We start from the raw sequence: 23,231 nt of genomic DNA, 5'->3' as shown, positions 1-23,231 counted from the left end.
AACTCTAAATTCAGCTTTATTTCGTTAGCGGGAAGTGAATTCGTGCAGAGAACGGAAGAAACTCATGTTGATTCTTTTTGCTATCGACAGAATCGAGCATATGAATATGATATTTAGTTGTGGTGTTAATCACGAAATTAAATCTATGAAAATGAATACCAAAATTTGTTATTATGAAAGAATATCATGCTATCATGATCCTAGTAGAAACGGGTACTAGCTCAATAAAAAAAAAAAATACAAAAAAACTTGCCTTAGTTTGGAAGAATAGATCAAACAATTCGAGCATGTCGACAGCTGTATTGCTTGTTAAGTTTTACCACCCTTTAGACTATCAATTCCTTTTGGTTAATATTCTTTATGCAGGTTAAAGAAGTAAAGAAAATGGAGAGGATAAAAAAAGAGAAATAAAAATAAGAAGAGGGTATAAGGGAAAGAATCATGAAACCCGAAAAGAGTACCTATGAAATTTCCACATTCAAGTAAATATTTAAAAATTGCAGCTTACGTTAAACTTTCTCGCTCTCATTATTGATCTAGTCCTTGTAGTCTATCAAAACTTCAGTATTAAGGGCTATAAACCTCTACACAATTATAAACCAGAAAAACAGCTTTCAGATATCTAAGCAGCCACTAAACCCCTCATTTGTGTCAGTCACGTACCCCTCCTCATCTTCCTTCTCCTCCTCCTTCTTCTTTTTTGTTCTTCTTCCTCCCCTATTCCACTTCTTCTTCTTTTTTCTTCTCCTTCTTCATCTCTCCTTCTTTTTCTTCTTCAAATAAACAATAAAATCTGACAATTTTATTTCGACGACAAAAATGATAAAACGCTGTATGTTCATATCTAATACAGAAAGCACCGTGACGGTATATAACATAGCGTTGTACTCTATATTTATCTTATGGTATATATAATTCCGAACCTTGGAAATTGATAAGGGAAAGGAAAACTTATGCTTGTTTTCCGCGGTTTTCTTTCGACAGCTCTCGTTGGCTTATACCGCACATGATATCGGAGTTTGACCCCCGGCCTGCATCATGATTAAAAAAGCGCGCTTAGAATGTTCCGTTCCTGTCTTTGGTAAAACATCAGATCAAGCTTCACATTTGCATTATTCATTCATATCTTCTTAATGCAAGCTTAGGATACGCTTTATGTTAAGTAAACTCCCATGTAAGAGCGAATGACATTATTCTTAATCTGTTCTTAATGCTATTATCCAGGAGGCCATGGCGGGGGGGGGGGACGTTTTAACATGTCTATTGTATAACGTCAGAGATTTACTCAGGAAAATCACTGATCTGAATAGCCCGAGGAAAGACCAGTGGGTGAAGTAAAGACGACAACAATCCAATTCAAGGCGATCGATTTTACCAAGCTGCAAAAAGAAAAGGTAGAAGGGTCTGGTCGTCAATCGCCTCATCAAAGGACGTTTACCATGTTTACAGCTGGAGAACATTTTAGAACTTGACGTGAAACTTATGTTATAAGTTGATCAGGAAAACAAGTCATAAGGTTAACCAAGGACCTGTCTCGGAACTATTTTTGGGAAGTACAAACTCACCGTTGCTTGATTGTCTCATGATGGGAGTTTCAGGAAGCAAGAAAAACCAATCGAACTTGGCTGCCAAGAACCAAAGGAATACACACCACCGATATGTAGACCCCATTTATCAAAACACCAAGTTACTTTTCAACGCTGATGATGGCACTGACTTTGGAGAAGTTCTCATCACTCAACCAAAGAAAGCAGCTTTTCACCCTCTAGAAGTTGAAAACATTGATGATTTGGACGATGTTGAATTTCCATATGAAAACATTGTGTTTGAAGGTGGAGGTTGCCAAGGGAATGCTTACATAGGAGCAGTAAAGGTAAGATTACCACTCTGACAGACATTCCAATGTACGATGACTTTCTTTAGGTGATTATATTTTGATCTGTGACCTGAATATTTCATCCGACATTAAATATGAGCAGAAAAAGCAAGCCCTTTTATCAATGATTTAATTGCCGTTCTCCCTTTTTAAGAACATCCCGCAACGTCTCGTAGGGAACTTTACGTTAAATATTATTAGGAGTTCTTTCACATTGAAAATGTTTACACCACAATCGCTGTAGAGGCTATCTTTTTATCATTCATGCTTGCTCGCCATTCAAGCGACAGGCCCATCAATCATCAAACTTTAGTAAGCCATAATGCCAGTACATTAAGTAACCATAATCGGCAAGAACCTTAAAAAAATATATATTTTATTGAACGAGGTTGAAGAAACCAAAGAAGAAAAAATTCAGATTCTGTTACTGTCCAATGCAGGTTCGGCATAAACAATTTTATCTTATTTCATATTTTAAGAATATGACCATGTGATATGTAATAAGTAAAACATAACGTATCTACAATGTTCATGATTGTAATGTGCCTATATTATAATGATCAACTATGATAATATTTCGAATGTGTTAATTGAATGGAAATAAATACTTTTTAACACAAAAGGCCCAAAACATTGCTTTATGCTTTTAACATGCTTAAATTCATTTTAGATTGTGTATAGCACTGGCGAAAATCCGGGGGGGGGGGATGGGGGATATATCCCCCCACTTTTCGAGGGGGGGGGGATGGCCTGTACAAACATCCCCAACATTTTACGAAAGAAATAAAAAAATCACAAGAGATAATCGTTTTTATTGGTGAAAATTCTTCCTGAAATACCGCTTGACAAATAAAACAATATCATTGAATCGTGAAATGCAAATAAAGAGCCAGTTCACCATTTCAAAACGAAATACTTATGTCCTTATTATAACATTGAAGAGAAGCCCCGTTTCTTCCGATCAATGTTGGGGTCTTTGGGAAGGGATTATGACGTCAATTTTTTTTTAAAATGTTATCCCTAATAAAACCATTAAACCATCATGGGGTAAAAAAATAATATTGAAGGGATATTTGCCATATGGACATACAATGGCGTAACTACGGGGGGGGGGGGGGGGGGATCATGGCAGGGTGACCAGATTTCACAAAATGAAATACGGGACAATCGACAAAAAAAGATCAACAAAGAAGGCTACACAATGTTACACCCAGTGGTGTACCGTGAGTCACGGCATGGGGGGGCACCAGCAAAAATTTTGACTCACCTAGTGAGCACGCGAAGCGCGCTCAGTTGCTAGGTATACTGACCTATAGAGACATTTTAAGGACAGTGTCATTAAACGAATATGTATGTTACTGATCACATAATGCGAGCGCAAAGCGCGAGCTGAAATTTTTGTATATATTGACCCCAAACGGACACTTTAAGGACTATATTGTAGGAATCTATTAAGAGTATACATATCTCACCATAGTAATCTAATGCGAGTACTAAGCACTTGCTGATTTTTTTAGAATTATATGCATCCAAACACATAAAGCACCTGTAGTCATTGTAATCATAATTAACATGCACTTCTCACTAATCAAATATTGCGAGCGCGAAGCGCGAGTTAAAAATTAGGAAATTCACACCTGAAGAGGGGCATTCTAAGGCTTGTTTGTAGGAATTCACGTAGTATATGCGTATTTCACTAACCAAATGATACGAGCGCAAGCTGAAATTTTTTATATTCAGATCAGAAAAAGGGACTGGTTTTAGGAATTCATGAAGAGCGGACATATCTCACTAATCCACTAATGCGAACGTAAGCGCGGACGTGAAATGTTTGATATTAAGCAATAATAATTCGAAGTGCGAGGAAATATATTTGGTGTATATTGACTTGAAAACGGGAGGTTTTAGTACAAAAGGATTATATATCTCGTTAAACAGACAATGCGAGCATCAGGAACAATGAAGACATAGGCCCTGAGCAAATTATGTTTCATAAAGTTATGATATCTTTTTTATTTTCATGTAATATAAAATAATTATAATATAATATAACATAATTAACAATAATTTTTCCTATTCCCACTACGTTTCTCTCACTTTCTCCCTCTTTTTCTCTTTTTCCCCTTTTTTTGTTGGGGGCCAGCCGATTGGGGAGGGGGGCACGTGCCCCCCCATGCCACCCCCCCCCGTAGTTACGCCACTGGTTACACCTGTGAAAAATTATAAAGAATTGGAAGGGTGGGTGAACGAAAGAATGAAGGAGAGAAAGAAAAGACGAAAGAAAAGATTAAGGGGAAAATGAAGGAAAAATGAAAAAAGAAGAAAAAAAGTTAGAAGAAAAGAAAGAATAAAAGAGCGAAAATGTTACCGTCATTCTTTGAATTGAATACAGAAAGAAAGAAAAAGAAAGGAATGGAAGAAGAATACAATGTGTGAAAGACAACGTAAAGGAGAGAAAGAAAAACAAGTAAGAAAAATGAGGAGGAAAGAAAGAATGAAGGAAAGAAAAATGTTTCCTTCATTATTTGAAAGAAAGAAGCAAACAGAGAAAGAAGGGAGGAGGGAAGGAAGGAATTAAGAGAGGGAGGGAGATAAAGAATAAGGGAAAGAATTAGAAGGAAAAGTAAAATGAAGAATGAAAGAAAGGAGGAAAGAGAGGGAGAAAGAATTTAAGTGAGGAGGGAATGAAAACATAATGGAAGAAGAGAAAGAATTTAAAGAAAAAGGAGAGGAAGGGAGGGGGAGAAAAAAAAGTTTTAAGAAAGAAAGAATATAAAAAGGGAAATTTGATAAAGAAGACGGGTAAAAAAAAGGGGGAAAGAAAAATGAACAGAGAGAGAAAGGATCAGGAAAGACAAATAGGAAATAAAGATAGATGGAACAAAAACGGGCAAGCAGGAAGGATAGAAGGATGAAGAAAGAAGGATAGAAAAGAAAGAAAGAGGAAAAAAGTTCAAACTTCAAGCAAAAAAATCCAATCATCTAACAAAAATCATAATGATATTTGGTGTTTTTCAAATATAATTTTAGAATTAAAAATAATACTGTTTTAGAAATGAATAAAATTTCAAAGTGATTTTTTTTTAACTTAAAAAGTAGATGAAACATCGCGGCATCATGCATACACAACAAGACTCAAAACGAAAGCTGAAACAACTAGATCTAGTTATGAAAACTCAATAACTTAATTGTTCCTCCGAGATTACATCTCCAAATCAGTAATCTGAGAACCCATAATGTAGTCATACAAATTTCCCGCCGATTTTGTGATTATTTTGGCATATTTGGTGCCTTGGTGGAGAGAATCTGCTCAGATCCTACATGCCTAGCTAGTAGGCTGCCACACAATGGCAGGAGGCCAGTTAGTTTACGATGTATTGGGTTAGCAAGAAATTCACCGTAGAACTTGCAAATCGATTTTATTGTTGTCTCTGCTTCGTCATCTGTTGGTTATTTTGATGAAAATTCGTCACTTGTTAATACATTTTGTTCAATATTCTGAAATACGGGACAAATAGGCGTCCCGGGAAGGGTTTGTCGGGACGCCGGGACAAAGAAGCAAAATACGGGACAATCCCGGGAAATACGGGACGTCTGGTCACCCTGGATCATGGGGGCACGTGCCCCCCCATCGGCTGACCCCCCCCCCCCAAAAAAAAGGGGGAAAAGTGGAAAAGGAGAAAAGAGAGAGAGAAAGGAAGAGAAACGTAGTGGGAAATAAGAAAATATTATTCATTATAATATTATATTATAATTATGTTATGTTACATTACATAACAAACATTTTTATCACAACGTTATGAAACATAATTTGCCCAGGGCCTACGTCTGTATTGTTCTTGGTACTCGCATTGTCTGTTTATGTTGTACTAAAACATCCCATTTTCAAGTCAATTTAAACCAAATATATTTCCTAGCACTTGAGTTATCATCGTTCTATGTAGTGACATATGTTTCTTTTTCATGACTCAAGCCCCATCTTAAGGTCTTCGTATATACGAAACATTTCCTGTCTGTGATTGGTGAGATATCTGCTCTTCATGAATTCCTAAAATCAGTCCTTAGAATGTCCCTTCTTTTAGCTGTCTCTAATTAGGTCTCTATTAGGTCAGAATAACTGGCAACTAAGCGCACTCTCTCAGTGATTCAAAAATTTTGCTGGTGTCCCCCCATGCATGCCGTGACCCACGGTACGCCACTGTGGACATATCAATGACAATTCCTTGCATATCTAAAAACATGATTGCAAAAAAAAATGCCAAAATACTTCAGTCATCCCCCACCCATCAACACGGATTTACGCCAGTGGTGTATAGTAAGATACTCATGAATTTGAAAAAAAAAATATTGAAAGCTGTTGTGATTTTCGGGAAGATGTCGACTTGCCTTTAAGTTCAAAATCACGAGAAACTTCTACCGTGTCTACTGCGCTCTCAGTTTCCTTTTTCATCACATTGAAAGAAGTGAAAAGTTATCGATTTTGGGGACAATCTTATGGGCCAGTATTCTGAACTCGGTTTTATTTGAACTCCGGTCTAATATTAACCTTGATTTACCTTGATGTTGGGCATAAAGTATACAAGATTTATTTGCCCCTCTTCGTCTTCTTTGAACTTGTCCTCAGTTGAACTCAGCAATTTTACAATGTATGTGTGGGTTAGGACGAGTTATGAGAATTCTGTGTCGGGGTCAAAACGATTAAACTTGGTTTTCCAGGCCTTCTCTAGATTTGATTTGAATGCATTTATACTGTTACTATTTACAACCTCAGTATAGAGAAATCAATCCATATAGGTTGATTTCTAGTTGCGAGAAGTCCCAATTGCCTGAGTGTGCTCTTAACTTGATTAGTTTTCGAGAATGACCTCTTGTCCAAGGTTGAGTGTCAAGTTTGAAGTTTGTACAGTCCCAAATCATCTATGCCCTGAATAATCTTAAACGTTTGGATCATATCAGTTCTATTTCTCCCGTAGGATAACGTTGGTAGATTTCATTTCTTCAGTCGTGTAGCTCAAGTTCTTTAGTTTAGGAATCAGCTTGTGCCCTTTTTACACAGGATTTTCTTAACCCCGGACTATCGGTAACCCCGTACTATCCTTAACCCCGTACTATTTTTTTTCCTTTTCACACATGCCAAATTGTTATTGCTAACCCCGGATAAGGAATGCTTGCTTTTTACACACGAAACTCGCTAACCCCGGACTAGTGGTTTTTGTCGATCATTCGTAGTACAAGTGCTTCACTCGTACACTTTTTACACACGCTACAATTTCCTTAACCCCGTACTATAGGTGGGGCCAAATTGCCATTTAGCCCCACCTACAGTACGGGGTTAAGCTTAGCCCACTTTCGTTTTACACATGCGATCTTAACCCCGTACTATTGCTCTTAGCACCGCAATTGGTGGGATAACCCTGCTTTTTTGCAGGGCCAAATAATCCCGTACTATAGGTGGGGTTAGCCCACTTTGCAAAACGCTGTGTAAAACGAAAGTGGGCTAAGCTTAACCCCGTACTATAGGTGGGGCTAAATTGCCATTTAGCCCCACCAATAGTACGGGGTTAAGGAAATTTTAGCCTGTCTAAAAAGGGTATTGGTTTCTCTACGCTGGATCTTTTCCAGTTTTATGATTGTCTTTCTTAAGATAGGGGTGCCATTCACTCCTGCAGTATTCCAAAGATGGTCGTATGAAAGAGAAAGTTCTTTTGATAAGTCCTAACAGGTGGTTAACTTTGGCACAAACTTTGATCACATCTTTAGAAATTGCAAGTTGTTAACAAAAGTTACTCCAAAATCGTTTTCCTCTGTCACTTTTGGAATTTCCGCTGTGTCATCTGGTACTGATAGGTAGCTTATGCCTGGATTTTTTCTTCCAATGTACATCACTTTGCATTTCTTCTGGTTGAATGTTAACTGCCAGTCTCCTAGCTGCCCATGACGAAAGATTGAACAAATCTTCTTGTAGGCTTACGTTATCAATTTCGTCACGACAGGGTGCATAATAACAGTTTTGTGTCATCTGCAAATAATTTTACTACAGAGTTCTTAGAAATCACATCTGGAAGATCATTTATGAAGATGATAAAGAGAGCAGGGCCGATAACACTACCTTGAGGAATTCCAGCAAATATTAGCGGCTGCCAACCATGACACAAATCTCACCAGTTCATCCGTTACTCAGATCTATATGGGAATAATATAACTGTATTATTTTTCTTTAACATTAAAATAAAGTAAATGTGAGAAAAATGCAATGTTAACAAGATAAGTATAGCAGAGAGTTTGACCATTGCCTAAGTTAAACCGGACATCAGAATGCTAGGCAATGTGTTTAATCTTAATCCATTGGTCATGTTGGTGGTTTCATTACATCGGTGGCTTTATACATGGCATATAACGTGGCTGGGCGTCAGGGAGAAATTCAATCGACACTGTGAACCATTTACATGCATATACATGTTAACAAAATTGAGATTGTATGTGAAGCGTTCCCAAGATATACAAACAAATAAGCCAAAAAATACACATAAAACAAAAAACAAATTATATAAGGCAATTACACCAAATGATCACGTAAATCTACATGATCATTGATACATTTTGATCCTGAATAATCATGCGAATAAAGAAAAAATAATGCTAGCTTTGTTTGCACACACTTGAATATATCACTCACTTGATATTATTTGAATTTTTGAATACCAACATTATTTAGGAACTGGATCGGTTGGGACACTTGAAGAAACTGCGTCGTTTCGGTGGAGCCAGCATAGGAGCTGTTACAGCATGTCTGATATCGATGGGACACAGCGCAGACTCTGTTCTAGAAGAATTAAAATCTGCCCCTAAAATACCGCAATTTCTAGGTGCGATTCTCACTCTTTGTTTGATTCATATTATTAAAGGTTATTATTATCATTAAAATATTATTTGGGTTCCTCTATTAGGTGCATTGGAGACTTAAAGATATTACTTTATAATTCATATTTCCACTTCACGTATTTAGTATAATGGTATCTTATATATTTATTACAATGTTATCATTCATAATTGCTACTTACAGCATTTTGTTCTCTGTAAGGAATAACTCACTCTTGTACACTTGGTGTCTTATTTACGTGTTTCTTTGTTGTTTTCTTGAGGTCTTGAATGGTTACTTCTTTATGAAATTTTTTCCATATACATCACACTTTTGTTTTGTAGATGCTGGATGCGGTAGCTGCAGTCTCGTCCCAAACACCATTCGCTACTTCGGATGGCATCCCGGTAAGGTCTCTTATGAATGGTTTGGAAGGTTCATAGAGAACAAGCTAGGTAACCCGGATGCTACTTTCAGAGACCTGTATGAGAAGGTTGGAAATGAGCTTTGCATCGTGGTCACAAATCTGAGTCTGAAGATGGAAGAATACTGCCATGTGAAAACTACACCAAACCTACCAATCAGAGCAGCGCTTAGGATGTCCACGTCACTGCCAGGTGAAATGATGGCGACAAAGCTGTTGATGTTGTTGTTGATGATGATGATGATAATAATAATGATATCACTTCTTATTAATTCAATCGTTTGGATACATGCAAGTAAAGGAAAGAGGACATAGATATACTAGAAACAATTGAAAAGCAAGCCTCTAAAATAACAAAAGAAAAAGGGTGCTTTGTAGACGAGATTGAAGGTAGAGTCTTTGAAAAAGCCAATGAGAACCGTGCCCTATTATAATTTAATGAGGTCAGGCAAACGTCTGAGATCCCTTCCGGGCAGAACCTCACGCTTTGTAAATTCTTTCGTTCCAGTTTCAATCCGTGCATTTAATAGCCATACTTGAAATTATGTTACCCCCCCTCCTGCCTTTATCTTAAAGCTTGTGTATAGTTTTGGTAAATCCACCAAAATGCACCTATCACTATTCCAATTCATTGCTAGCTAATATGAATGGATATGCCCTATAACAGTTAAAATATGGAGGATATGAAATGAAAATGTTTTTTACAGGATAAATTTTGCGATTTTACATGGAAATTTAACTTGATCGGGTCCTTGATCGGGTCACCCGATCAAATTAAAATATCCGTGTGTTTTTGTCTTTCAATTAAATCCTATTCCAAATCATGGAATGGGCTGAAACTTTCAAGATATGTTCTTTGTCTGTAACTTTTGGATATCTAATCACTAAATTTATAAGATAAGTGCTTGAATGCCCCTTTTTAAATTTAAAACAAGCATCGCCGAGAGAGGGCGCTATATATCCAAGATTTGAATATTTAAAATTTTCTCAGAGAAGTGCAGTTGGAAAAATATCTAACGGTCTCTACGCTTCAGTAAGACTGTCATATTAGATGATATTCGATTATCAATCACATTATTGACCTTTTACCAAAGCTATACACAGGCTTTAATACATCTTTGCTTGTTAATTTGTATAATGCGGGTATAATGTTTACTATATGTGTCGTGTAATCTTTTGTTTATATTATGTGATATTCTAACTTATTTTGTGCGGACAAATTGAATTCCCATATGTACTCGATTGCAATTGGAAAATAAAGATATCTGAATCTGAATCTAATAACCATGATAATCATAACTGAGCTCAGTGGTAGAGCGCCCGCCTCATAAACGGGAGGTCGTGGGTTTGATCCTCGGCCGAGTCATACCATGGACCTATTACTGGTCATACCAAAGACTTATAGAAAATGGAGCCTTCTGGCTTCTTTATAGACGCTTGGCATTTTGATTAGAAAAAGGTAATAATATCTTGCTATGCAGTAGTGCAGTTTCTTAACTGGAGTGGCACCCTGGCTTGATAGAGCGTTATTATGATGATGATAACTTTATGGCAATTTTAACAATATGAAATAAAGAAAAAAAAATCATTAATACTATCATTATTATGATGATGATGATATGTGTAAAATAATGATAATGGTAATGATGATGAAAATGAAAACATCTTATTCGTCAAGGGAGGCCACTCATGTCACTGGCGGATCCAGGGTGGGGGGGGGGCAAACTGGTCCATGCCCCCCCCTTTTGAGAGGCACAATTAAAATTTGTAATGTAAAAATGCCGTTAAAACAGAAGTGTGCCCCATTTGAAAGTGAACACTTTTTTTTGCTTGTAACATTTTTCCACGGGAAATGTGCCTCCTTTTGGAAAATCCTGGATCCACTCGACTCAGGTTATAAACATGCTCTACCAGCAGGCCTTGTATGACATAATATTTTACTTCTATTCTTCAATGGCTCGACCGAGGATCGAACCACTGCCCCCTCCCCCGTTCAAAAGGAGAGCACTCTGCCATTGAGCCAACATACACTATCAGACTATAGGCTCACAAAGTCGCAATTCACATCCTTACTCAGCTCTGGAGGGGTAGGGTTCTATACTGACCCACTACAAATATTTCGAAGCTGGAAAAGCATTTCGAAATCATCCAAAATTTATCAAAATGATATCAATACATATTTATTAAATGCGAAATGCTATTTCCATTTTAGAAATTGGTCGAGTTTTAGAAAAAACCCCATTTAAATCGAACACACACTATACAGTAATGAATAATAAAAAATGAAAAACTGAATTATCATTGGCATTTCTTGATTATTGATTTTCTTATCACCATTATTCCTTTTCATTAGGAGTGTTTTACCCATTTCAGAAAGTTACCGGTGACCGAACTGATCTGTATATCGACGGCGGATTAATTTGTAACTATCCCGTACACTGCTTTGATGGTATGCATAACGAATTTACAAATGTTTATATAATATAAACGTTCAAAATTTGAAATATGTTCTTAGTTATTATGGTGGACACTGCTTGACTTTAGGATCACGCATCATTTGTAGTTTTTAAAATTATTTTCTCGACAAAGTTTGCCCGAGGGTATCCTAAAATAACAATATGCATTGTGAATAGATACAGCCCCAAAATCACTGAAAATGTTTATTATTTGTTACAGATTATCGAGTTGATAGAAATGATTGGTTACGCAGTTCATTTGGTATTGGGAGGGGGGGGGCATGGACATTATCCTTGGGCTCTGATTTCCAAAGGGCGTAAAAAGGGGGAAAATGAAGGCTTTAGGGGAAAATAGGAAGAAAAAATAAGAGAAAATAATCAAGACTGGAAAGTCTAGTCTGATGAACAACCCTCCAACAACAGAAAAATGAGAAAACTGTAAAGGGGCTTTATTTACCGTTCCGTCATATTAGACTGGAGGGTGCATGCAATTTTAGCATTGTCTTGTATATACATGACGCTGATAGGCCTATCTTATACATGAGGGCCTATCAGTTTCCAGGAGTCAACGTGTAAAATACCCAGTATGTCTGATCAAGATGGCAATATAAAGAATTTAGAAAACAATATTTGATAAATTATTGAAAGTCTTCTAAGACGATATAACTGACATAAACCTTCATAGTTCATGTAATTATTTGTGCTATCTGCAATGGGATAAGCGGGGTACTAATGCCTGGAGGTGCATAACATTCCCTGGAATTTGGAAATTGTGAACGTCTGCTAAATACCCAAACCTTCTTCCTTTGGTATCGAAAATCTTTTTTTTAATCATTATTATCTTTTTTTACCAACATCCTGCTATTTTGGAGTGGAAATAAAATTTTGGGTCACACTTTTAAAAACCAAAATTACATTCAATTGGAATTGAATATGACAAATAAAAAAAAAAACGTATAATCTTTTTTATTTGTTATTTTTGGGGAGCTTGACAAATTTTTGTAAGCAAAGCATCTTAATTTTTCAGTGACCCCCCTTCTTTGGCTGTATGTTGAGAAAACCTCGCCCAAAAGTATTATGTTTATATATCTGTTAAATTCAGTGTCCATTATTATATCAGACCCTCATCCTATATCGGTACGAGATCATTCATATCCCCTTTTTATTTGACGATGATCCATTAGGGTGGTGGTTATCGATGAAACCAGAAGACACATTCCTGAAGAGGATGCAACCTCTCACAGATGTTGGTAAACTCATGATGAAGAAGGAAAGATTTGGTACATTCAACGAGAAGACAATTGGACTCATCATTGTAAGTTGATCGGACTCCAGAATTGAAGAGGCGCAATAAATTAACCAACTGACTTTTTTTCTCCTTATATAGTTAGTTTCAGTTAAAAATTGTTAATGTCTTGGTGATTATTAATTTCATTTTCATTATATTATCATTATTATTATTATCATTATCATTATTATTATTATTATTGTTGTTGTTACTATTATTCTTATCATTGCTATCATTATCATTATTGTCATTTTTGTTATTATTTTTTAATTCCTTTTTATTAATCTATTCATTTGTCTATTTATTTATTCATCTGTCTCCTACACATTAGTAATTTGATACAAGGGGAAACCAGCACCAGTTTCCCAAGCTTAACTCCACTCAAGAAATTCCTGGTTCTGGTTCTTTCAGCTCCTGCACGAATTGAACTGAATTGAATTTATTCAGTCCGCTTTTAAAACAAATGACAGAAAAACAAATGTGTTAATAAACATAGTGTATCAAGATCAGATTAACTATTTAAAATTCGTATTTAAACAAAAGAATGTCATAAAAGTGAGGAGCCTAAATGAAAAGCAGAGCTTGTAGAAAATTAGGCTCAGAAAGCTTGAATGTAACTTGCAGGCCCCAAAAAATATTTTGACAGAGCAAATTACTTACTTCCAATAAAAAGGGCCCCAGAAATTAGTTTGCTGATGATGATTTGTATAATTATTTGTAACCGTTCATTATGTTATGGAATTCATAACGAGGGTTGTATGACAAGGTAGAACATGACTTGTAGACCTACATGTATATTGTGCTTCCATCAGGTTTAGTTTTTTGCAAAAAGTGAAATTACGTTACTGCGAACATTGCGAAAGGAACACACGGAGAGTAGAATTCGGAAGACAGCCCCCCTCTCAAAAAATCTATCTTAATGATTGATAATCATTGTTTTGTTTTGTTTTTATAGTTCAGTGACTATGATCAACACGTGTTATCTGCGAACCCAGACCTGATTGCTCGCCCATCATTTATACCAGATACTGACTTGGGAAGGTGGGTGTTCAAACTACGAGCATGGATTTTTGGCTTATTGTGCTGCTGGCAGTAGCATTATGAGCCAAAAAATCTGAAGGGGCAGATATGGCAGATAGCACAAGAATTCGACATATCTAATACAAAATACATTTGTTAAACAGATTTGATATTCAGAAACTAATATAATATTTAACTCTTTCCTTTTCTCCTTTTTGGGGTCTTTTTAGTCCATGTTTAGATGAACTTTGCTTATTATTATCAGCGTTATTATATCATCATTAGAAAAACACAGTCAATAATCAAATAGGTAATCGACATGTCAATGACCTCAAAGAGCAAAAATCAACAGAGTATATGTGTCTGGCCGTATTCATTTTCATTACATTAATCTTATTATTGTAATTCATTCAGATCATTAATCATATAACTAAAATGTCAAGTCATCTCTCACAAATCACCTCCCCCAAAACCTGGCAAGCCGACGAAACATGCCTATGTCATTAGAGACAAAATGAGGTACAGGTATAGTGCCATTTGGGGCAAGAAAATGGAGCGGTGTGCCTTCATTCTGCATCGGCCCTCTGCGGAACCATAGAGCTATTAACAGCTCCATGGCGGAACTATGCCTAATACTATTTATAAACCATTATTCTACAGTGCGTATCAAAAAAAGTTTACACTTTGAAAAAGCCCTGGGAATTAAATAATATACAACAGGTGGGTATTTTTTTCACACATAATCTTGGGTTTGGGTCTCATCTATCCTATGAAAGTAAAAGTTTTGACAGAATGTTACACTTGAGTGAGCACTGTCCATTTTTGTAAAGCTCGGAGAAATCTGTTTGCGCAGAAATGCTCGTTTTCACGCTGTGTCAAGGGGAAAGGGCGGAATTAAACTTACCCTGCGAAACATTTCCCATACATTTCCCATGCACGTTTTGTCAATTGTAATGAATTGATACATTCAAGCATTTTGTAACAATTTTGCACCCAAATTTAAATTTCAAAACTAAGTAAGCACAACCCTTCCCCTTTTTATGCCAGCTCATCTGAGGACATGAATGAATCTGAGAAAAAGTTTATATCAGACAGCAGCATTTTTTCACTAAGTTCTTATCATTTAAAGTGTGTTTACATTTCATTTTTCATTTAGTACTTGTTTCTCCACACTTTTTCCAAGTTTGACAATGATTAACGAAATGAAAATCAAGCCTAAGCCATTTCATGTAAATCAAAGCTCGGTGTAAAGCAAATCTCATCCCGATGGCCTCGGTGTGTGGGGGAGTGGGGTGGGGCGCAATGCACTCTTCGAAGTGTTTTGGGCAAGGAAACAAGTTAAAAAAAAGGGTAAAAAAATATCTTCAAATCAATTTTATTGGCTAAATTTCACGTGTTCTTCATGATTAAGGTCCATTTTTATTCGCATATAACTATTTCAAAGTTCTGCGCAAATCATTTTTCAATAACTTCGTAATTTGTTTGAATGGATCTTTACCAATATTGAAATGTGGGAAAATCTTCAGGATATTACAAAATTTTACAGGATTTTTTCTAAGTGAATTTTTTTTTTGATACGCACTGTATACTTAGGGAATACAAGAAAGTGATCAGCAAGCGAGAATACGATATCCAGCGACACACGGTGGTAACAGAGGCGATGTCCAAGTTTCTTAGAGTTCTCAATGAGCACAACTTAGACGGCAATGATACAATCAACAGGAGTGAATTTGAGCAAGCTCTTACAAAAGTAGGTACATGACAATGGTGACGATGTTGTATCAAAAAATTTCGCATCAGGGTTGTTAACATAATGTCCTTCTCTTATGAATACATAATTACGTATAATGTATTCGGAATGATTTTTATACTTTCCCTCCGCCTCACTGGCTTATTCAAATTTCACCCATAGATATTTTAATTGCCAGGTTTTTCTGAGATAAAAAGCTGAAGTGTTTGCCTAACATTGCAACAAGTGCTGTATCCAATGCCATTCATCAACACGATATGAATTATTTGAAAATAATGATGTGATGAACAAACCAAAGAACTCACAGGCGCCAGAATGTTACTGAAAAGGACATGCCTCTAGCGCTTGTCCAATAAGAAGCCGATTTCACACCACCCCTGTCTCCATCGCAAAGAAACGTCTAATGAACGTTAAATCGGTCTACAAGAAGAGCTAGCCGCGCCAAGACATTGAATTTTTATGTTTTACAAAATATGATTTTCAAAAAGTGGGTACTATCCACCTCCCTTTTGTACCGAAATGACAACCATATTTGGACGGTTCAGAACCAAATCCTCAATAACAAAGATTCAGCTAATCGTGTAAATGATTATTTTGATACTAATTCATCTTTGATAATACATAATATGTGTTTCTACAAGTGTATTATTCTGTACAAGAGTAACAACTAAGAAAATTAGAACTACTTTGTTGTGTTACGTGTGTTACAGACGGATGAGTTCACCACGGCCCACCGCAGAGCTTTGTTTGGAAGTCATCTAACATCACCAAGTGAAATATTCTCTGCTTTGGATATCAGCGGTGATGGAGAGGTAAAATAAAATATGAAAATAGATATGCATCATCATCGCCATCATCACCATCATCATCATCATCATTATCATCATCACAATATCATAATAATACAATAATAATAATCCTCCTCCTCACCACCATCATAATCATCACCGTCTTCATCATCACATTCACTGTCACTTATATAATTTTTGTCGTTGTCATCGTCGTCGCCACCAACATAACCATAACCATCATCGTCACCAGTCATTATCTTCATCTTAATCATGATCATGATAATCGTTACTCCTGTAAACATAATCAACACCACAGGCAACATAATCTTTATCATCATCATCATCATCATCGTCGTTGTCGTCGTCGTCGTCGTCATCATCATCATCGTCGTCGTCATTGTCCTCTCAATCATATTCACAATCATCGTTCTCCTTGTCTCTACCATAATCACATGTGTCGACATCAACACCATCACCATCATACATCACAACCAACACCACTACCATCATCATCATCACCTTCATCATCATAATCATGATCATCATCATCATCATCATCATCACCCCAAGCATCCCAAATAATTTTCTCCACTGCCATCATTATATACCGCGTTTTCGTCTTTATCTTTATATTAGGAGTAAATGGCTATAAGGCGAAACGACGAGTGCATGGACGATATCTGTCAATTAATAATAAACTATTGGACAAGTTTATCATTTATTATCAAAATAATGTATGGATTTTTGTCTATTTGTTAAAATATGAAAAAATTTTGTGTGTGTGGTGGGATCCCCCCACACACAATTTTTTTTTCGAGAGGGGGTCTCTACGAACAACTTTGAGAAAACACATGTTGCTGAGACTTCTTTCGTTCCAGAAAGCTCTTACGATTGATTTAAAGAACGGACACGTTGCACAAAGGGATGCAATCAAATGCGTACCATAGCAGTATGCATGACTTTCAACCATAATATATAAAAAAACGCGCATTCGAGACAGACTCCGCAACCCTTTCTGCGACGGGCCCAAGAGCATGTTCCTGCGATCATCCCATATTTTCCATGGTGTGGAACCAAATATCTAACAACCTTTATATGAAATTTTAATGGTAGTTTTTGTTATTTATTCATTTAATTATTATTATTATCATTTTTTTGGGGGGGAGGGGGTAATTGGTAATCGTTTGCAAGTCAGCAACAAAAGTTTCAATTAAAACTCGAGATGATGCAATAAAAATGATAGCGAATCTGATTTAGCAACCAAAACATCCCATTACCTCCGGTCCGTTTTATAAAACTTTTCATATTAACAAATTTGCAATAACAGTTAAAAGCTACTGAAATCCTTCAATATGATTGGCTGATGGTAAATTTGCTACAGAAACTGCATTTGCTAGTATAAAAATCCTTTACGAAACGGGGCCCTGTTCCAGTTGTTTGTAAAGTTATGTGTAAGTTTAAGAACAGATTTGTGAAGCGACCCACGTGCATGCTTCATACCGAATTATCTCTTTCTTTAGATTGACTTTCATGAGATGATGATGATGGCTGAAAGTCGTGGTGCTGGTATAGAAAGTCAAATCATTGGAGCAGGTTGGACCAAAATCAGCAAGGCATCAAACATTGTCGATTGTGTGTTCCGGACGCTCCTAATGAATGTGAAAAGAGCATTTTTGGAGGTATTGTTATTATTATTATATATATATATATATATATATTATATATATATATATATATATATATATATATATATATATATATATACCTGCTTTAAAAATATTTTTCAGTAGTATTTGTGTCAAACTGAATCTGAGGTATTTACAACATCATCTAATATACCTTCCAGATTAAGATTCCTTTATATGGAATATCGTGTATTGAGAACTCATAATTCATAAGCATGTCTTGTTTATTTTGTCAATTTTTTTTCATGACTTTTATTTGACAATTTTTTAAAACTTGTTTTCTTTTTCTATAAATCAGCGTATATACTTTTTATACATTACAAGTCTTTATCAATAGTTCTCATTACAACATTACAAAATGTTGCAACTTAAAACAACGTCAATTTTTTTGAAAATTATTGGTATTTTCTTGTCTTGACTGCGATTCAAAATGTTATTATTTGGTATATTCTTTTTCTTCTGAATATTATCTAATTAGAGCTTCTTTTCTTTGTTATCTCGCTCTTCCTTTCCTGTTTCCTTGTAATATTGTTTTGTTTGTCAATTCGACCACATAATGTGTTACATTAAATATTAAATACTTCCTGATTAGATTGTTTATATTTATTTTAATAGGGTGGTGACAATGAGCGAACCGTGATGATTAATACAGCATATATCAAATCAATGGACTTTGATATGAAACAGGAGGATACCGACTTTTTGATTGAGGTACGATTTTTTTTTAGTTAGAACTAATTGATGAAATTATCAACCAAATCATAAAGCATTATATAGTATTTGACTTACAGTTTATTTGTCCTCGCAGAAAAAGTTTTCCTTGAAGTTATTTGTAAACATTTTCAGATGGCCCCACCCCTCATTTTCTCGAAACTGGTGTGGAATATAGAATCATGTTTCATCCCCTTCCTCCTACTTTCATTTTCTTTGTTCATTTTACCCCTTTGTCGTGGAGCTTTGTGTGTGTGTGTGTGTGTGTGGGGGGGGGGGGGTTCAAAGGCCCCTTATCTATACCTATAGTGCATGTTGTAGTAAACGAGATATGAGATGAAACGTAACTTCATCAGACATATCATTTTGTTTGTCTGCTCCATATTTCTATCGACAGCAAGGACGACAGGGTATCCGATCATTCCTAAGGTACCAGATGAAGAAGAAGCAGCAGCAAAAGGTTGAGAGAATAAACGTTGAAGAATCAAACATCCAGACCATGTAGCAAAGTCTTCGAGACCCAACTCTACCGAAGGTCAATGCAACTGGATCAAATCAATATATTCTTTGAAAGCTATTGATGATGGTCAAAGTGGGCTTCAAAATATGGCCACGTTACAATGATCAGTCTGGTTTCAGATCAGAATATTGTATTGATTTTGTATTCTCAAGAAAGTAGAAGAAGAAGAATCAAAATGGAATGACCGTTCAACTATCTACCCAGGGGCGGATCCAGCCTTCACCAATAGGGGGGGGGGCGGAATTTTTCCAGCCATATTTTCCCCGATCGGCCGCTCGAACATGATTTTTTGTTTGTTTCTTTGAAGAGTCGTAATAGGGTTAGGGTTCTCAGCTTTATTCTATTCAATCAACATGAATATATAATATCATAATCCTTATTCATATGATTCGAGTGCGAAGCGCGAGCAATTTTTTTGGGGGAAATTTCATGTATTTTTTCCTAAAATTTGGAGATGTAGGCAATGCTTGTTATCCTGAAAAAGATGTGTATACAACTATACTACGAACGCGAAGCGCGAGCAGAAATTTTTGATACACGTTTTGAACTGATCGAAAAGGTAGACCTACCTACTGCTTGTAGTTAGCCATGAAGATGTTACATTTTTTCAACAACCAGCCGCCAGCTGAAAACTTTTGACACTTTTAACCAAAGAATGGAAATTCTTTGCACTTTTTGTAACCTAAACAGAATAGGTTTATAACTGAACAATTATTGATGCGAGCGCGAAGCGTGAGCCGAAAATTTCGAGATTTAGACCTAAAAACGAGACACTCTATTCATGTTTTGTAAATAATTAGAAGGATGAGTAATTGGGGATCTTCCTTACGTTAATAATGCGAGCGCCAGCAGAAAATTTGTATATACGTTTTGAATTGATCGAAAAGATAGGCCAATACCTGTTAAGGCCTGCTTGCACTTAGCCATGAAGAAGTTAAGAAATATTTCAACAATCAAATAATGCGAATGCGAAGCGCAAGTTGAAAATATTTAACATTTCTACATACTCTAAAGAATGAAAAACTTTATTCACTATATTCGATTTGTGAGCAGGATAGCTATATATCTAAACAATTGATGCGAGCGCGAAGCGCGAGCAGAAAAAAATCGAGATTTAGACCTAAAAACGGGACACTCTATTCATGTTTATGAAATGGATGAGAAATAGGGATCTTCCTAACATTAATAATGCGAGCACAAAGCGCGAGCAGATACACGCGCGTGATTCAGATTTATTCCTAATATAGAATCTAGGGCATTCTAAATACATCTTTTATCATGAAAATCAAGCGAGCGCGAAGCGCGAGCATAAAATATTTGATATTCCGATCTTAAAAAGGGTCGATTTCAGCTCTATATTTCAAGCACTTTGTAGGAAAATTGTGAGGTGGATATGGATCGCACTTAATAAAGAGCTGAAATTTTTCATCATTATCATTTTGTTTAGTTTTGACATAGGACCGGGACACCCTTAGGATATGTCATCATATGAAAATGATGACTATCTTTCTATTCATCTTGCTGAGCGCGAGATGAAACAAAGGGGGCAATTGAATTATTAAATTGATATCTTATTCATCATTGCATAATGAGGGCGCGGAATTAACGCGAGTGCAAATCGCGAGCCGAAATTTTTGATAAACTGTAATGAAAAGGGGATTTTAAAGGTATTGTTTAACTTTGTGAGCAGCCGATTAAAAAAATTATCAAACCAAGATGAAACATGTGTACAAGCATGACAAGTGCATGTATTAGAACTAATAAACCCTGAAAACAACCTTTATTGAGAATGAAAAGCTAAAACTACAAGGCAAACCCCGATTTTGTAAATAGGCGTCTTATAGACGCCTAAATAGTACACATAAATGTATGGGATGAAATTAAAATGGTGTTTCCGGTCACATTTTTTGAAGCACTAAATAATTATTTTCGAACGCAATTCTTTTTGGGCTTCATTTTTGTATCATATCACAGACACAGGTGACAAGTGTAACCTTCTAGCTCAGATTTTTTTAAAAGTCAAACCAATGTTAACCAATCACTTTAAGTAGTTTGTTGTGTAATCAATTATGACACATACATAACTAGGCAATCAAAATGCGAGGGTGCACCGCTAGCACCGCTAGCGTTATGACAATCAGACCAGAAAAGAGATATTTTGAAAACCTTATGGAATACATGAAAATAATAAGTACCTTATAAATAAAAATTAGCGAGCGCGCAGCGAGAGCAAAAAAAATATTCAGACCATAAAACTGACATTTTTTACAGAGCACTTAATAAAAATCAATTTGTAAATCACACAAAATAATGAAAATTCGATGTCCGAGGTGAAATGTGTTTTGTATATTAACTTCCAAACTTGGTATGTAAGCTCAATGTTGAGCAAGTTATGTAAATCACCTTACAGGCAATGCGAGCGCGAAGCTCGAGCGAAAGTTTTATATAGTGACATGAAACTAAGATTCGTTTTATTTTCCAGGTCTTCCCCTCATTTTGAGATTTTTTTTATTTACTCGTCTTTCTCTTCTTATTTTTTTCTCCTCTCTTTTTCTTTTCTTTTCTTTTCTTTTCTTTTCTTTTCTTTCCTTTCCTTTCCCCTTTTCCCCCGCAAATAGGGGGGCCCGGGCCCCTCGCCCCCTGGATCCGCCTGTGCATCTACCATATATTGTAACAACCATAAATGCCACCGACACCCTGTGCGACTGAGTGCTGTCAGTGTCAAGTAAGTGGAATCCGGCGCGCCAGCTCGTATCATTTCTGATACCAACGATCAAGTTCAGAAGAGCAACCACACGCAAGCTTATAAAAAAGAACTAGATGACTGCTGAAGGAAGAGAAATATAGTTTGAAAAAAGGAGTCGATGACATGAATATCATACTGTCGGTTATGGGCGTTGTTATGACCCAAGTATTTGATGTGAAATAGCATTAAGTCATTTAAGAAATAAGTGTCGATTTCAAAACGTCAAATCTATGGAAACCTAATCTTACTTCAAAGATGAATAAGAAAACCAATTTAGAATTTCTTTATGAAATTCCTTTAAAAAAATCAACATTCAAATATATTTTAAATGGATTACGAAAATCACATTCAGGTTTAAAAATCCATTAAAGCTTGAATATGAGGCTATACATTTTATTGGTTTAAATAATTAATTCGAATACATGATCTTTTTATCTTGTGATCTTTTGGATAACATACTTGCTTGCCTTACAACCAATCCAATAGTTACTTAGAGTTAGAATCTTTACTCAATTTCTTTTGTCCGCGAATAAACTGGCCGTGATCCACACGTATGCAATGTAAACTTTCAACTTATGACTGATAGGTTATATTATACAAAATTCTGTGGATTACCTAATTGTGTTATATTTTAACTCGTGAACTTTAGCGCTTCGCGCGACATTTTTGCAGATAGGTGTATTTTAACTTTACTGGAAATGTACAAAATTGAAATGAAATTGAAATTTAAATCACTTTGCTTTCTTATTTTATTCAAGGCCATTCTCTCTTAAAGTGCAATGACTTTAATATTATTCAACTTATGAAATTATACCTTTTGTAATGACTGATTTATTTTTACATTGATATCACAATTATTGATTTTCTTATCGCTACCTTTTATTCTTACGATTTTAGAGATGTCTCTATCTTGTGTTTATTCAATTCACATATATATATATATATACATATATATATATATATATATATATATATATATATATATATATATATATATATATATATATGATGCATTTCTAATAAGAAGAAAACATTTGGTATACATCTATGCCTATAACCTATTTGGAAACTTATTCACTATGTTAACAAAAAGTGATGTTCGACA

General features: G+C 35.8%; 1 protein-coding gene across 3 annotated transcripts; it reads left to right on the top strand.

The window, feature by feature from the left end:
* The first annotated feature begins 1,337 nt into the window (after positions 1-1,337).
* Positions 1,338-22,937, top strand: LOC121411159. Of its 3 annotated transcripts, none has more exons than XM_041603705.1 (11): positions 1,339-1,873; positions 8,592-8,742; positions 9,080-9,352; positions 11,513-11,608; positions 12,800-12,930; positions 13,859-13,944; positions 15,517-15,673; positions 16,384-16,485; positions 17,985-18,143; positions 18,765-18,860; positions 21,999-22,937. In XM_041603705.1, the coding sequence occupies exons 1-11, from the start codon at positions 1,583-1,585 to the stop codon at positions 22,107-22,109; spliced, it is 1,653 nt and encodes a 550-aa protein (XP_041459639.1). In that variant the 5' UTR covers positions 1,339-1,582; the 3' UTR covers positions 22,110-22,937. The 3 variants fall into 3 exon arrangements, with proteins under 3 accessions (XP_041459641.1, XP_041459639.1, XP_041459640.1); XM_041603706.1 differs by lacking the exon at positions 21,999-22,937 and adding an exon at positions 19,258-19,806 and having other exon boundaries at positions 1,340-1,873; XM_041603707.1 differs by lacking the exons at positions 13,859-13,944; positions 15,517-15,673 and having other exon boundaries at positions 1,338-1,873.
* The last annotated feature ends 294 nt before the right edge of the window (positions 22,938-23,231 follow it).

The sequence above is a fragment of the Lytechinus variegatus genome, chromosome 3, assembly GCF_018143015.1.
Source record: "Lytechinus variegatus isolate NC3 chromosome 3, Lvar_3.0, whole genome shotgun sequence".
Lineage (NCBI taxonomy): Eukaryota > Metazoa > Echinodermata > Echinoidea > Temnopleuroida > Toxopneustidae > Lytechinus > Lytechinus variegatus.
This window is presented reverse-complemented; position numbering and strand designations above follow the sequence as displayed.